Here is a 16,845-nt window from a genome sequence, read left to right as displayed (position 1 = left end):
GTGGAGGGATAGAGGCCCATAGGATCAGCTTCCTATTCCTTCATCAAAAAATGCACTCAGAAATCACAGCCCCCCTTACACTTACAAACTGTCAGCATACAGCTGTAGGCACAGAATGTCATACATTAGTTATGTGGTGTGATTTACACCTCCAGCTTGTAGATCTTCAAGGCAGCTCTATTCCCTTCATGTTTAATTTAATTGTCAATGCTGGAACAGCAGTTCGAAGTAAATGTTTAACTCCAGTACATAAAGGGATCTGCAGCTTTTACATGTGCTTCTGCTAGTAAAGGTTCAGTGAGGGAATTAAAGAGAAGAGTGAGCTGAGCTGTGAGGCTGGAGTGGGAGTGAGACACAATGTATGTGAGTGATGTAGCTTGCTCCTGCCAGGTGTGAGGAGGCAGCAGAATAGCAGCACTTGTTGCTGGAGCTTGGTGTTGAGGGTGAGAGTGTGTGATGAACCTCCCTGACCTCTGTGCTCACCTATCCCCCCTCAGCCCACTTTAGAAGGTCCCATCCCTTTATGCTGAGGCCAAGCCCTACACACCTTGCAGATGTAACTCAAGTGGCAAGAGGTTTGCTGCTGGAGGCCATGGTAACTGCATGGCACTGCCTTTTCCAACTTTACTGAAGAGACTGCTGTGTATGATAGGGGAGAGGAGAGGACAGGAACTCTTACTTTATAATCATGTAAGTCTTTACTATATTCTTGACATCTTTCAGTACTCCTCAGTTCTTCTCAGGGAATCTTATTTTCTATACAAGTATTGGAAAGGAAATGGACAGATATCAAAACAAAGCTTACTGCTTCTCTATAAGAGAAAGCCAAAATAGAGCAGTGATCGTGAGCACTTCCATTACTCTGTCACATAAAGATGTATCTGAAACCATCTCTGCAGGGACTTACACTCTCTTACAGCAAAAGGGCAGCTTTCAGATACAGACTATGTATTGCAGATACAGTGCATAGAAGACATTTATTTCTAACAAAATATCCCCTGCCATTTCTATTTGGTGATCTTAACTGAATGCCCAAAGGAAGCAGTAAGACTAGGGGGAATGGAGCAAAAATAGAAATGGGTAGATTCAGATTGGATGTTAGGAAGAAGCTCTTCACCATGAGGGTGGTGAAACAGTGGAACAGGCTGCCCAGGCAGGGTAGAAGCCTCATCCCTAGAGGTTTTAAGGCCAGGCTGGATGGGGTTCTGAGCAACCTGATCTAGTAACAGATGTCCCTGCCCAAGGCAGGGGGGTTGGAACTAGATGATCCTTGAGGTCCCTTCCAACTCTGACAATTCTATGATTCTATGCATATAATGAAAATGCAAAAAATAGACAGTTCTTCCAAAACAATGCCTACTTCCTACAGTGACAATCTGCTCTCTCACCATTGCAGTGTCAAGGTTGGGTCACCCCTGCAGGTTACTTAGGGAACATTCATTAATATTCTGTTTTCAGAGATGTTAAGTATTAATGATTCTCATAACTGGCAACCTTGTAAAATCAGCAGGAAAGAAATAAAAGGAGTATAATTCCATACTCCCATGGTTGTTTTCCTGGTATTATCAGGGAAGTCCTGTGGGCTCTGGAGCTCCAGTCATTATGCTTGTTTACACATATCACTGTCAAGGTTTGTGGACTGTTCATCTGACATGTCCAGAGCTGGATGTATGATGCACTGGCTGCTAGGTGTGGAGTGCACCGGTTTCAAAGGAGCCCTGGATAGATTTGCACTTTGCTTGAACTCCTTGGAGAATATGGCTGTGCATATAAAGCTCAGGAGGGAGCCTAAAATCATGACCTTAAGCAGTAATGAAAAATGTAATTGTGATTATAATGAGTTCAGGGATTGATCTTTACATTTTCTTGGCACACTATTCTACACTGAAAAGTTCCTTAGAATAAACTGAGTGATTAACAGAGCAATTAAGCGAACTGTTTGGACTAGAGACAAAACATTTCTAAAGCCTAATGAAAATGTTGCCAAGGGAACTGATGTTGTAAAATGCACTAAAAATTTCCTCCTCAGATGTATACTCCTCCTAATAGCACCAAAGCTGGATCTTCTTTCTTTTTGTGATAAACTTTCTTATTTACTTATTGTTGCCTGGTCTCCATGACGAATGCCTTCATCTGCGTTCCCTGAATTATGACATTTTCATTTTACCAGCTACAATTCATCACCAATTTCAGTGCTGGGGAGGAGGCATGCACCTGCCAAAGGGGAAACATGGAATGCAGCTCAGGAATCCTGGCAAGAAAGCACTGGAGAACTACATTCCAGTTGTGCAGATTTATTAATGCCACATAAAACCTGCAAAGATATTCATGCAAATGAAGTGTTTAATCCTGTGGTCTCATGTGTCTGAAGGTCTGAAAGAAGGTTTTATCCGAAGCTTTCCCCATTAAGGGCCCACAGCAATTCTTCACAGACTTATGGCTCTTTATAATAACCAGCAAGGGAACACTAAACAAAAAACTCTGAACTAAAAAAATATTTGTGTTGTGAGGCTTTGGAGGATTTACCCAGGCCTTGATTTATGGTAGAATCAGTTCATGAATCTTTAGGTCAAGACAAAAGTAGCCTGCATTCCTAGGAAGGAAATAAAACAGGATTCCTCAGATCAACATGAAACATTCCCTGTTGGTGGGATTGGTCTCATCTAATTTTTGCAGGCTAAAGCAGCATGTCCAGTTTAACCCAGTCTTTCAGACTACTCTGTAGCCAAAATAATGAGGCAGGCCTAACCACAGAATGAGGTGGTTGGGGCCCATCCGTGGAGATCATAGTATCATAGTATCAGTCAGGGTTGGAAGGGACCACAAGGATCATCCAGTTCCAACCCCCCTGCCATGGGCAGGGACACCCCACACTAGATCAGGCTGGACAGAGCCTCATCCAGCCTGGCCTTAAACACCTTCAGGGATGGGGCCCCAACCACCTCCCTGGACAACCCATTCCAGGGCTTCACCACTCTCATGGGGAAGAACTTCCTCCTCCCCTCCAGCCTGAATCTCCCCACCTCCAGCTTCATTCCATTCCCCCTAGTCCTATCACTGCCTGAGACCCTGAGCAGTCCCTCCCCAGCCTTCTTGTAGCCCCCTTCAGATACTGGAAGGCCACAATGAGGTCACCTCAGAGCCTTCTCTTCTGCAGACTGAACAGCCCCAACTCCTTCAGTCTGTCCTCACAGGAGAGGTGCTCCAGCCCTCTGATCATCCTTGTGGCCCTTCTCTGGACACCTTCCAGCACCTCCAGATCCCTCTTGTAATAGGGGCTCCAGAATTGGACACAGTACTCCAGGTGGGGTCTCACCAGAGCTGAGCATAGGGGGAGAATCACCTCCTTGACCTGCTGGCCACACTTCTCCTGATGCAGCCCAGGATCTGATTGGCTTTGCGGGCTGCAAGTGCACACTGAGAGCTCCTGTTGAGCTTCTTGTCCACCAGCACCCCCAAGGCTCTCTCCTCAGGGCTGCTTTCCAGCCAGTCCCTGCCCAGCCTGGATTTGTGCCTGGGATTGCCTCCACCCAGATGCAGGACCCTGCACTTGGTCTTGTTGAACCTCATGAGGTTGGCTTGTGCCCACCTCTCCAGCCTGTCCAGGTCCCTCTGGATGGCCTCCCTTCCCTCCAGCGTGTCTGCTGCACCACACAGCTTGGTGTCATCAGCAAACTTGCTGAGGGTGCACTCAATGCCACTGTCCATGGCACCCACAAAGATGTTGAACAAGACAGGTCCCAGGACTGATCCCTGAGGGACTCTGCTTGTCCCTGGCCTCCACTGGGACATGGAGCCACTGACAGCCACTCTTTGGGTGTGGCCATCAAGCCAGTTCCTTATCCATCTAGTGGTCACCCATCAAACCCATGTGTCACCAGCTTGGAGACCAGGATGTGGTGCGGGACAGTGTCGAAGGCTTTGCTCAGGGCCAGGTAAACGACATCAGTTGCTCTCCCCTCAGCTATTAATTTTGTCACCTGCTCATAGAAGGCCACCAGGTTGGTCAGGCAGGATTTGCCCTTGGCAAAGCCATGCTGACTGTTCCCAATCACCTCTTCACTTTTCTTCTGAGCCAGTAGTGACTCCAGGAGGATCTGCTCCATGATCTTTCCAGGCACAGAGGTGAGATATTCAAAGTGAGGCTCGATAGGGCTCTGGGCAGCCTGGTCTAGTTGAGCATGCTCCTGCTTACTGCAGAGGGGTTTGGACTAGATGACCTTTGGAGGTCTCTTCCAGCCCAGCCCATTTTATGATTCTACGATTCTATTTTGCCTGCTTTAGACCCTCATATCAGGATAGGTGAAGCATTACCTGGTAGTACTTTTATATCTTTAATGACTAAATAATATTATATATATATATATATATATATATATATATATATAAATATATATACAATAATATAATAAATAGTTTAGGGTATATATCTGTGTCTTAGCTGACTAGCAGTGTCTCAGAAGGGGGTCTTGCAATGTTGTGTATGGTTACTGGCATTCATAAGGACTGTGACTCCTCTTGGAAGTGCCCCCACAGCCCCACTTTGTACCATATCAGCAATTCAATGGGGATGTCACAGGATACTGCCAGTATTTTTCAGATAATTAGTGTATCTGGCCAGTAATTCTTTTGTGTTCACTGAGCAAGCCATTTTTTACAAATTGAAATATCTTTTAAAATATGGAGACAAACATCATACTACTGCTTGTGCAATGGAGGGACATTCAGACTATTCTAATTTTCCACATAAATACATATGTGGTAGAAAGCAAGGATTCTAGGTTGCAGAGTCTTCACTGTGCTTGATGTTGTACCCAGAAATGGGTCTCAGGAGTTCTCACACCCTACAAAGTAGACACATGGTAGGAAAAAGTGCATCTCAACATTCTTACATGTAATACATGTAATATCCTCTTGTACATGTAATAGAAAGAGGAACTAGCATGGCCTTGTTACTTCTAGAGATTTTCTTCTGGTGCATATGGCTCCTGATTAAGGAAAAACATGAAATTAAGATTTAAGACAGGGATGAGTCTTCAGTGTATTAAGAGAATAATGAAAAGATTTTAAAAGTTAAAGCCTGTCAGCTACTGTATAGCTAAGAGTAGTAAAATCAGTTTTGAATTAGAAATACACCTTTTAGAGCACCAAATATTTTTGTCAAACAGTAGAGGAAAGGTGTAAGACTACACAGAGAGAAGGGGAAAAAAGGAGGCAGGGTTGGAAAAGTTATGGTTTATCCTCTCTTTGGCCTGATTGGCTACTAGAGATAAGCATCCTGTAGGCATCAGGATAGAGATAGCTAATCCAGTCACTAAATCACCATGTTTCCCACCTTAGCTTTTTCTACTTCTCAATTTCCCTATTCTTTACTTGAGAAAAAACATGCATTTTTAATAGACAGCTATTTCTCAAAATCTTTACAACGTTCACCCCTTTTCCAAGCCATTTTCCACGACTAAAGGAAATGTCTTGTTTCTAGCACTGACCTCAAATCAAGTGTAATGTAATATTTAAGTGCCTCTTCTCTGTTATTTTAATGCTTGCTTCCTCTGGTTATATTTTCTTTAACTTGACAAAATAAGCTAAGGTACAGCATGAAAGTGTGGCTGGTGATTTCCCCCACTGTGTTCTCGATCATTAGAAGTAATTTACAAATTAAGATGTCTAAATGTTCTTCATTTTCCATCATGAAAATCTGACCAATTCTCCTGGGAGAAACAGAAAGGAAATTCACACTTATGGTAATGACTGAAGGCTTCCCTAAGCGACTCTCAAAAGTCCATTTCACTTGGAGCTCTTCACATGGCTTTGCACAGCAAGCTGTACAGACATATGTTTCAAACTAATACACCCCAGAACTAAGAATGTTGAGGGTTGCTCCAGCAGATTATACAATTTACACACCATACAGAAGAAATGTGCAATAAAGAGTTTGGAAGGGGGGCGGGGGGGGGGGGGGGCAAGGGGGAGGGGATTAATGGAATAAGTCCTCCTACACACAGTCAAAGAAAATGGAATAATTGGAAAGAAGTGTCTAAAGATACTGAAGTGGGAGGCAGGAACCTGCATGGTATGCAGGCTGATGATTCACAAAATGACTTTCCATTTGCATCAGACTGGCAAACTTAGGACCTGATCTTTTGAGCACTGATGAGCATGGACAGTCTTGCCATGTGTGTGATGTTCCCAGCAGCTGGGGACTCGGACACGTTGTTATGCTAAGCAGTGTCTTATCCCACGCACATCCCAACCAGCTCCAATAGTTGTATTCATCACAATATCACAGTTCTTTAGGAGGGTCAAAGTATGGACAGAACAAACAAGGGCAGTGAGAAATAATTAATAAAATATTAATACATGGGTTGGTTACCTAAGCAGCCCCAGGAAAACAAAAGACATTTGAATCCAGTCACTGTGCACCAGATTTGCCCAGGAGGATTTCAGCTGATGAAGCCAAGCCAGTAAGTGTGTGGGTGGAGGTGACACTCTCCTGATGACTCCCACTGGGGTTAGGTCCAGAGCAAGATGCAAACACAATGGATGCTTTGCACCACAATGCACCCAGGTTCCGCTGTGGACTTCAACCAGTTCTCTCTACATTCAGGGGATAGGGATGAAATGCCTCTGATGGGGACCAGCAGAGTGGTGCATGCATATGTAAATGTGCATACATGTGTAAGGACACAGCTAATCTCCAGACCATGGCAGACCTCAGTGTGGTAAAGAGATAGCTAATCAGCTAGTGTTACAACAACAACTGTAGCACAGGTGCAGCAATCTTTATAAGATTGAGACATCCAGCAAGAAGCAGCACAAAGTACAAAGCACAAAGTCAGGTGCAACAACCTTGCTGGATAGGCTGCAGTGGCATCACCTAAGTGACAGTGGGTAGACTTGAGTGACATGAACACCAGAGGGTAGATTTACATTAAATATAAGGAAATTCTTCACTGTGAGGGTGGTGAGGCACTGTAACAGGTTGCCCAGAGACATTAGAGATGCCCCCTCCCTGGCAGTGTTCAAAGTCAGGTTAGATGGGACTTCAACCAACCTGGTCTAGTGGAAGGTGCCCCACACATGGCAGGGCTGGGTTGGAACTAGATGATCTTTAAGGTCCCTTCTAACCCAAACAATTACATAGTTTTACAAAATACAATCCAATAATGCTCTCTCACCACAAACATGGCAAACTATGTACTGGGTCACATTCAGAGAAGTGTTGCCAGCAAACTCTAATAAACTATTATTCTTTTGTACTGGACACATCTGTAAATCTGTGAGGTTTTGTGACCCTCAGTTCAACGAGGATGCAGAGAAGTAGAGAGGGTCCAGTGGCACGGCATCTAGTGGACAACAGTCTACAGCACAGCATCAGCGAGAAAACTGGGGAAGCAAGGCTTTATTCAGGCAGAGAAGAGGTTGAGGGTTGATTGAGCTTCTATCTACCCGATGAGTAATTACAAAGACAGAGCCACTCTTCTCAGCAGTGCCAAATGATACTTTTGTAAGAGTTTTAAACCCAACCACTATGCTTTCCAAAATGTTTTTACAAAGCATTATCTTTATTAAATCAAACAGGAGACCCAGTAAGTCTATTTTAACTTTCTGCACTTTTCCTACTTTGACAACCAAAGATGGAATCTGCTTATTAGATGTGTTCCCTTTCCTTCCTCTAGCTTTATTTGGATGAAAATCAAGCTATAGGTATTTCAAGAATACCGTTATGAAAGTAGGTTGCTGCTGGAACAAGAGTGTGATATTTTAAACTTTAAAAAAAGTAATGCTTGTAAAAGCAAGGAAGCAAAACAGCACCAGTATCTGGTCAAAAAGACCCCAACAAACTAAACCCAACAACTAAAATATAACTTCCTGCAAGTTTCACAGCTTAGGTTTTTTTGTGTTGGTGATACTCTAATACAGCACAGTTAAATTTTGTTAATGTTGGAAACTGATCAAAATTCCCTAAACAGACGGTTTCTTTTCCTTTTGATGGACCCAACCTTTTCATTTTGAGTCAGTGTGGCATTAATTTCTACTTACTAGAGCCACTACTATGCTTATTAGGAAATATCGTTCAGGAAAGACATGATGTCCCTTCTTGATGATTCAAGCTTTCCAGCAGATGGACTGGTCATAAAAACCTCCCAATGTGTCACGTCAGTTCAGCTCACCCATCATATGATGGCGCAATGCGAATGATGTTCAGCTTTAGAGCAAGATGAAGGCTGCAGCCACTGAAAGAGCATCTCTCCTAAAGCAGCATAATTGCCGAAGTGGCAGTTTTGACTGAACAAAAAAAGTTCAGTTTTGACTGAACAAACTAACACAAAATATTTCAGAATTAAATTGAACTGTTTTAACATCCCTCCCCACCCCTTTTTTTTTGGAGTACAAAAAAATTCCCAAAATAAAAACTGAAAGTAGGAAAGAAGTAAGAAAATATAAAAGGGAAAAAACCCCAAAACACCACCATCACTTGGGGCCTGTGTTTTCTAAAGAGCAATTAATTTCTTTGCATCAGCTACTTATGAAGTAGCACCTCCCAGTAAAGGTTCATTTTGCTGGGGCCGCTTAGCAGCCCCCTGGGGATCCCACACTCTACCCACGGCCCAGTGTCAGCTCCCCGGGGTACCAGTTCCTGCCCCAGCAATGCCGCAGCCTGCCCCATCCCTATGCCTGGCCCTGCTCCCTGAACGGGCTCCTTGGTGCCAAGTCATGGCTTTATCTCTAGCCCTATCCCTGTCCCAAACTCCTTCAGTTCCTGACTGGACCTAGCCTGGCTCGGTCTCACTCCCTCCCCCTGCCAGGGCCTGCCGATGGAATCTGACCCCCCCAGCTATGGGTACCAGCACCCGTTGGCGAGGGCACAGCCAGTGTGAAGTCCACAGCCGAGCGTCCTGCTCTCTGCCACGTTGCCTGCAGCGCCGCAATGGCGGGACGAGCTCCAGCCGGATCCGCAGCACTGAGGCGCTCACTTGCACCTTAAAGATCCCTTCCAACCCAATGCATTCTATGAAAATAAATCCCGCGTCCCACCCCCGCGTCCTGCCGCTGCGCCCCGCGTCCCACTCCCACCCCCGCACCCCGCCGCTGCGCCCTGCGCGCCGCGTCCCACCCCCGGCCGGGCGGTGCGGCCCTTCCGCGCCGAGACGTCCCGCGTTTCGGGTTGGGACAGCGTGAAGTTTGCTCCCGCGTCGGTGTGTCATCAGTGTGCCCGACTTCCTCCTGCAGCACCGGTTAAATATTAACACAGCGACACACTCACTGGGGCGGGGGGAAGGCGAGAGGCAAGCTTTGCTTCACCTGTCGCGGGGGACAATGTCAGGGCAGACGCCTGCCCTGGGATCCGGCGGCTGAGAGGCGGCAGAGATCCGTGCTCTTTCCCCGCAGCCCCTCAGCCAGCCGCCCTGCCACCTCAGGGAGATTTCCCCCGGCTGAGGAGGCGAGAGCTGGCCTGAGGCTCCTCGCCCGGGACGCTGCCGGCCTCCTCCTACGTCCCCGGGCCGGAGCGTGCTAGCAGGGCTCGTCGTCAAAGGGAAAGCGGTTGGAGACGCTCCCAGGGAAGCAATCCAGGTAACATCTCCGGAGACATTATTCGCTTCCCAGCAGGAGGAAGTGGCAGCTGAAAGATAATTCGACCCTTTTCCCGACTCCTGGCACAATGGGGAAGCCAGCTCTGGGCCGGCAGCAGTGAGGTGAGCACTCCTGCTGTGCTTCCTGGTCCTCAGGGTGGGTGTCTCCTGCATCACGGGGTGCCAAAACATCTGTGCCCCCCTCTGTGCTGTGCTGGATCCCGATGGTACTCCTTTAGAGAGGTTTTATCAATATTACCCCCTTGCCATTGACATGAATGCAGGAGGGAGCAGGCTCAGAGCCATACATGGCAATGCTGGTGATAGAGCCACCCTGTGCACCTGTGGAGAAGGTAAACAGCAGTTCAGGCTAAACCCTAGATGTTTAATTCATCATTGGCCAAAATACCCTATTTCATCTGGGGTTTGGGTAATATTTATTGTCTCTTTGAAAGTCCATTTCTAAATGAAGTAAGCTGAAATATAGATACCTCCATTTCTCTTCTCACTTTACTTCACCCTAAGTTATTTACTGGTTTTGACCAGAAATTTGGCATAAGATTCTAGCAAATCGACTCTTCTGCATAAAATTTTGTTAAGCAGAGTTTGTTTTGGTGCAATGTGATTTGTAAGTGGATGTATGTAGACTGCTGCCTAGGTTGACAGGGTCTTTTCCAAGTGTGTAGAACCTGCATGAGATCACAACTTCCTGGAGAAGGACATAGCACGGCCTTTAGAATTTGTTTCCTAGTGCTTCACTTGGGCTATTTCACTTCATATGACAGATAATACTAACTGTATATGCTGAGAGCTACTGGAGTGCCAGAACAAGGAGAAATCCCCCTGAACTTTATATGGTAACTTTCCTGCCTCAGCTGCTCTGCACACAAAATATGGAAGTGAGAAAAAACCCACCAGAACCTTCCAAAAAGTGATACTGTTATCTGTGCATTGCACAGAGCTGCCACAAAGAACACTCCTGAAATCAAAAACTCTTTCCTGACAAGAAATTTGGGCTACCCACAAAGCCACATCCTCTGGCCTGTGTCCCTTTCATGAAGGCAAGCTTCAATTTCACAGCTGAAAAGTTTGTAAACCAAACAGCATAAGTCAAAATCTCTCCCACATATTTTGAGGGGGAGGAGAATAATATCACACAAGTGAATCACACTGGAAAAGCAGAAAATGCAGAAGGTGATTGTTCACACCCAAGCTCTGTATCTTATCACTGACCATGATGAAGAGCTGGTGGTGTTTTCTTGCAGGGTGTAGGAGACACTCCTGTTCAGAGAAAATTCTGGGGATGTAGTAATGCACGCCAAAAAGCTTTCAAACTTTCTGGGTGTTGCGGTGCATTGGGCTATATTTCCGCTTCCTCTCATGAAGGCTGCCTCGTGCTGGAGCATCAGGTTTCTGAGAGGGTTTAACGACCCCTCCAAGTGGAGGTCTGTGCCTCTTGGACCCCAGGGTAGAGGCTAGTACCGTGCTCAGTTCCCCTGCATGACAACAAGTGATGGAGCACAGGATTCCCTATTGTGTCCAGGCCCTGCCAGTGGTATGGATGGCACGTGCACAATGCACACACAATTGTGGGCCACTTAGAGAATTATTTTTCCCAGGTACTCATGATTAATTATGCAGGTCTGTAGGGGGAGGTTTCTCTGCTGTAGAAAGCTCCTTTACTTACTTTGGAACAGTTGTTTTGAAAAAGATACCAATCTCCTTCCAAACTCTCCCTCATTGAATCTTCTCCCCTTGTTTGTAATACAGGTCTCATAAAGTAACATTTTATCACAGAACACAAAGCATCAGCTCCTTACCAAGTTTCTTTCTAAGTTCTGTCCTTCAGCTTCTTCTCAAGTATGAAGTGACTGCTGGTGGCTTTCTGCCTTAGGGACCAAGAGAGAATGCTCCAATGGGGAGGTTCCAGAAATTCATTTTACTTCCTCTCTTCTTTACTGCCTTGCTACCAGGTAAGACACATTCATAACCTGTGAAATGAGTCACTGTGGACAAAATGTGTGAATTAATTTTCAAGATATGCCAATGAGAGCTACTGATGATATCAGACTGCACAGCCAGTCCCAGAAGGGGATTATTTAAACTGTTTGAACTAGTTAAATTTGCATTTCAAGCCTGAATGATCTGATGGCTGGAGTGAGCATGGATGGGGTGGGGAGGAGGTGGGGAGGCTGCCCTGTCTCACTTCCAATGAGCAAGGGTGTCTGCTTATTTCTACTTCTCCTTGCATTCATCTTCCTGCTGTCTGTTTTGGACTGTTTTTGAGGGGGCATCTGTAGAGAATTCACTACTGGTGCTGATTTTGCTTCCAGAAATATGTGCAAATTGTAATTCTTATAGTTTGCCTCCAATTTGCATTTCACATGCCTGAATTTCAAAGTGAATTCAGATAAAAGGTATCTTGGTGGCAGAGCTTTAAAGCAAATGTGAATATAAAATGACTAGTTGGGTTAACAGAGACAAGGCTGACTTTTATTTTTTTTTAATTATAAAGCAAGTGGAGTTTTAACAGGCTCTGATAGAAGGGAGCTGCAGTGAGATGAGAGGAAGGGTATTATCATGCCTTAATAACTGATGAAAGGAAACAGAATGCAGGGACAAATGTTAAGGTTTGAGCTTTCTGAGCAGAGTGGTGCTCTGAGTGAAGCTTCATGGGGATGTGTGGTATTCAATAAGCTCTTAACCTAGTGAAGAGGAGCGAACTGTGAGGTGGCAGACTTTGCAGGTGGTGCAGAACTACTTAGGGCAGCCAAATCCAAAAAGAGACTAGAAAGATTTGCCAGAAAATGTCGTGATGCCAAGTAAGTAATAAAGGAACAGAAAACAGTAAATGCAAACTATCACTTAACTGCATATGTCTAGTGGGGAAAGGAGTACATAATATTACATAGAATAAATCAGGTTGGAAGAGACCTTCAAGATCATTGTGTCCAACCCATCAACCAATCCAACCCACCTAAACAACTAACCCATGGCACCAAGCACCCCATCAGGTCTCCTACTGAAAACCTCCAATGATGGTGACTCCACCACCATATCTTGGATAAAAAATAAATACATTCACAGCTTAGTGTCTTCAGCAAAGGAAATGCAGTGAAACCTGGCATTGATATAAAACTGGGGAAAGCCTGTGTCTTGACTGTTGGCTGTTTTGTTTTGTTAGCCCTTCCATTTCAAAAAGTACACATTAAGTCTGAGAAAGGTATAAGAGGCCTTCATTAGATTGGGATATTTTTCTGCTTGCAAAAAAAGAAGAAATAGTAAAAATTGATTAAAATTGATCATCTGGAGGTGAATGGTGGAATGGTTATTCACAATGGTTATAACAAGAAGAACTAGTGGCAACCAGTAAAACTATCAGGGAAAAAAAAAAGGCAAATCAATTTAAAACAAACCAAAGAATGCACTTTCTCTCACAATATAAAATAGAATAGAATTAACCAGGTTGGAAGAGACCTTTGAGGTCATTGAGTCCAACCTATCATCCAACACTGTCTAGTCAACTAAACCATGGCACCAAGCACCCCATCCAGTCTCTTCCTAAACACCTCCAGTGATGGTGACTCCATCACCTCCCTGGGCAGCACATTCCACACACTCTTTCTGTGAAGAGCTTCTTCCTAACATCCAGCCTAAACCTCCCTTGGCACAGCTTGAGACTGTGTCCCCTTGTTCTGGTGCTGGTGAAGGCTCAGAGTCACTGGATATGGGAGATAACCAAATTGCTGAAAAAAGCTAGAAACAACTACCATGGTGTGTAGTTGTCCTATGGCAGCAACAGCATTGCAGGTCACAGGACTGACACGCAGTGTAGGGTCTTAGCCTGCTGCCAGGGTATAGGTGGTGGTGCTGTGGTGCTCCCAGCCTGGGGACCATCACCATTGCAGACAAGCAGAAAACAGGGGAGTGGTCCAGTAGCAGAGCCAGGACCAGCTGCAAGGGACAACTGTCAAACAGAGATGGGAAGACACATGTAGCGGTTGTGGATGGGTTTGTGTGCATGTGGGTGGAGAAATGTGTTGTTGAATGCCACCAGACTGGTATTACTTGACAGAAACATCCTATAAGCATTTTAAAAGTCTTGTTAACATAAGCAAATAATCTAGTCCTACTTTGTAGGCTTTGATAAGCTCTAACCTGTTTTGGTTTTCAAAAAGCTTAGCTGCAGGGCTGTTAGTTTTTGAAGTAATCTTGAGATGTGCTAAGGAAACATTTTGCCAAATCTAACTCAATCTATTGCAGAGCTGTTGCTGGAGCAGTGGACTACTGATGGGGCAGGGAAGGTAGAAGATCAGGTGGGATGAGCAAAAGACTAAAGAAAGAATGAAAAGGAAACACAGTGGAAGGGAAAAAACCCTTTAGAAATTCTAACAGATACAGCAAAGAAGGAAGGGAGGAATACAGACACTAGATGCAAAAACAAGAGTAAAAGGCAGTGTTTATGGAGGTGGAGAGGGGGAGATTGTTTTGAAATGTGATAATGGTGCTGATAATGGGGTGTTTAGGAGGAGACTTGATGGGGTGCTTGGTGCCATGGTTTAGTTGATTAGGTGGTGTTGGATGACAGGTTGGGCACGATGATCTTGAAGGTCTCTTCCAACCTGGTTTATTCTGATATTCTAAAGGAATCGTTGTGACAAAAGGGTAATAAGTTCATCCTGTCCTTCACTGTGAGATGCCCAAATAGGAAAGAGGAAAGAGAGTCAGAAGAGGAGAGGAGAGTAGAAAAGGCAGTAGCTACATCTCAATGTCCTCATTGCTGAAACCTTCAGCATGAAAAAGTTGTCCTTCAAAGTTATCCCAGACACAGAATTGAAAACATTGGTGATGAAGGGCAAGGGCAGTTATTCAGCACAGGAGGTTCCCTCAGTGCAGGTGAATGAGATGAATTTTTGTTTCTTCAAACCTGCTGTGATGTGACAGTGACTTTGAGTGACAGATGCAGAAATAAACAGCTCATAAAGGACTTGGTGTATACTCTGCATTCTGTTAAGAAGGACTGAACAATTGAAATTGAGTAAAGTCTTATCAAAGCAAACTTCAAGCGAACTTTCAGGACTGGTGCTTCCTTTGTAAGCATTTAGTGATATGCCTCAAGGAAGGTGTCCCAAGTCAGCTTTGTTCTTCAACAGCCAAGGTGTAATACAATATCATGAACACAACCTGTAACATTTCCCCATTGCAAAGATGATCTGTGCCAGGGTGGGATTTCTTACAGCTGTTTAGAGCTGAACATATAATTCCTGTAGAGTGCAATGACAGTCTAGCCTGAGACCTTAATTTGTCTAAAACCAACCACCTGCAAGATATTTTTAAAGCAGTATGTAAATCAAATTAACACTAAAATTTTCTTCTTAATGCAAGAAGCAGGGTCCAGCAAAAGAACTTATAACACTACCTTGAGGCACTGGGAACTGAATCTAGTTCCCATTTCTGTCATGAATGTCTTCTTTGACCTTACACAAGTAACTTTATCAGCATTTGTACATGGACTGGACAATGGCACACACTGTTGGTTCAAGACTCCACGTGCTACTGCAGGATCAAAAAGAAAAGATAAAAAGTTTAAACCACCAACAGTGTTTTGGCAGCAGGTGAAGAGGGCTTATGAAACTCCTTTTCCTTTGTCTAGAGGACAAATTTTATGGTTGGCTGAGAGAGCTGGGGTTGTTTAGTCTGAAGAAAAGGAGGCTCAGGGGAGACCTTATTGCTCCCTACAACTACCTGGAAGGAGGTTGTAGGCTGGCCTCAGCTCCACCAAGGGATGTTTGGATTGGATATTAGGAAGAATTTCTTCACTGAAAGGCTTATCAGGCAGTGGAATGGCTTGCCCAGGGAGGTGATGGAGTCTCCTCCATTCCTGGAGGTATTTGTAGAGTCTTGTAGATGTGGTGCTTAAGGATATGGTTTAGTGAAGGACTTGTCAGTGTTAGGCTAATGATTTGACTCAGTGATCTTGAAGGTCTTTTTCAATCTAGGTAATTCTGTGAATTGTGATGGGGTTATAGTGAAATCTAAATGGAGGCAAGGCTGAGCTATGTCCCACTCCTGAGTCCTCCTGCTACCCACAGAATCCCCCAAAAGTGCATATGGACCTGTTCCCTAACTCAGAGAAGTCAATGAAAGATCATCTCTTGCTCCAGAAGATTGGTTGGTGGAAGAATATGTAGATCCAATCATGCCTATAGACTGATAAAAAATGATTCTATTATATTAGGTTAGATAAATGAAGGACTAACTCATACCTACCTGCCTAAATTGTCCTGACTGTATGAAGAAAACAAAACCAGTATTAGGCAGGTTTTTTAGAGCTCTTGCTCACTGACTGTTCATGTTTAGGATAAATTTCAAGACTATATGGAACTTACAGACATGATCTCATAGCAAATGATTAATTAACAGCTAGCACTGAAAGTACTTGCACTGAAAGTCACATCACTTACTCAGAGGCATTGCAAACCATGTCTCCTTAAAAAAGCAAAGTGTTTGCAGATCTGGAAATAAATTGCAAATGCACAGAGATGAGTTTGCATTAAGAAGATCAGTGTGAAGAAATACTGCAGCTCTTGTTGCATGAACAACTAAATGTATTTTGGTGTTAATGCTAAGGAATTTTGTTCATGACTCTGTTGTCATGGCAACTGCTTATGTCCACTTCAACAAGGCAGGAAAACTTCAAACAAAGTGTTAAAATCAAAAAACTCAGTAGTGAATGTGTTATAGACATAATAGGTGTAGGGGGAGTAATACTGTAAAGGCTGGCTACAATATGATTCAAGGAAAAAAAAGGCAAATTCAGATACATGTGAGCTTAGGATGGTGTCTCAACTCTGTTAATAGCAGCTATGAATAGAAGTCATGACAGCTGGATGTTGAATATGAGGGAAGAGGGCTATATTATGTGACAGCCTCACTGGAATGCCCTTCATCAGTGCATGTTCAGAAGAATCATAGAATTATTAGGTTTGGAAGGGACCTTAAGGATCATCTAGTTGCAACCCCCCTGCCATGAGTAGGAACACCTCACACTAGATCAGGTTGCCCAGAGCCACATCCAGCCTGGCCTTAAAAACCTCTAGGGATGGGGCCTCCACCACCTCCCTGGGCAATCTGTTCCAGTGTCTCACCACCCTCATGGTGAAGAATTTCTTCCTAACATCCAATCTGAATCTACCCATTTCTATTTTTGTTCCAGTCCCCCCAGTCCTATCATTACCTGACACCCTAAAAAGTTCCTCCCCAGCTTTCT

At 44.4% G+C, this 16,845-nt stretch overlaps 1 protein-coding gene across 5 annotated transcripts in view; it reads left to right on the top strand.

Annotated features, from left to right (window-relative positions):
- Positions 1 to 9,146: 9,146 nt before the first annotated feature.
- Positions 9,147 to 16,845, top strand: part of IGSF5 (immunoglobulin superfamily member 5) — a 37,189-nt gene continuing 29,490 nt past the window's right edge. Inside the window, exons 1-2 of one of the 5 annotated variants that reach the window (XM_068155259.1) lie at positions 9,147 to 9,698; positions 11,346 to 11,548. In XM_068155259.1, coding sequence (XP_068011360.1) covers positions 11,491 to 11,548 — 58 coding nt within the window. In that variant the 5' untranslated portion in view covers positions 9,147 to 9,698; positions 11,346 to 11,490. The remainder of the gene's footprint in view (positions 9,699 to 11,345; positions 11,549 to 16,845) is intronic. The other 4 variants (XM_068155257.1, XM_068155256.1, XM_068155258.1 and 1 more) reach the window with 4 other exon arrangements.

Source organism: Melanerpes formicivorus, unplaced genomic scaffold (genome assembly GCF_026170545.1).
Source record: "Melanerpes formicivorus ecotype bairdi unplaced genomic scaffold, bMelFor1.0.p_v2 SCAF_30, whole genome shotgun sequence".
Lineage (NCBI taxonomy): Eukaryota > Metazoa > Chordata > Aves > Piciformes > Picidae > Melanerpes > Melanerpes formicivorus.
This window is presented reverse-complemented; position numbering and strand designations above follow the sequence as displayed.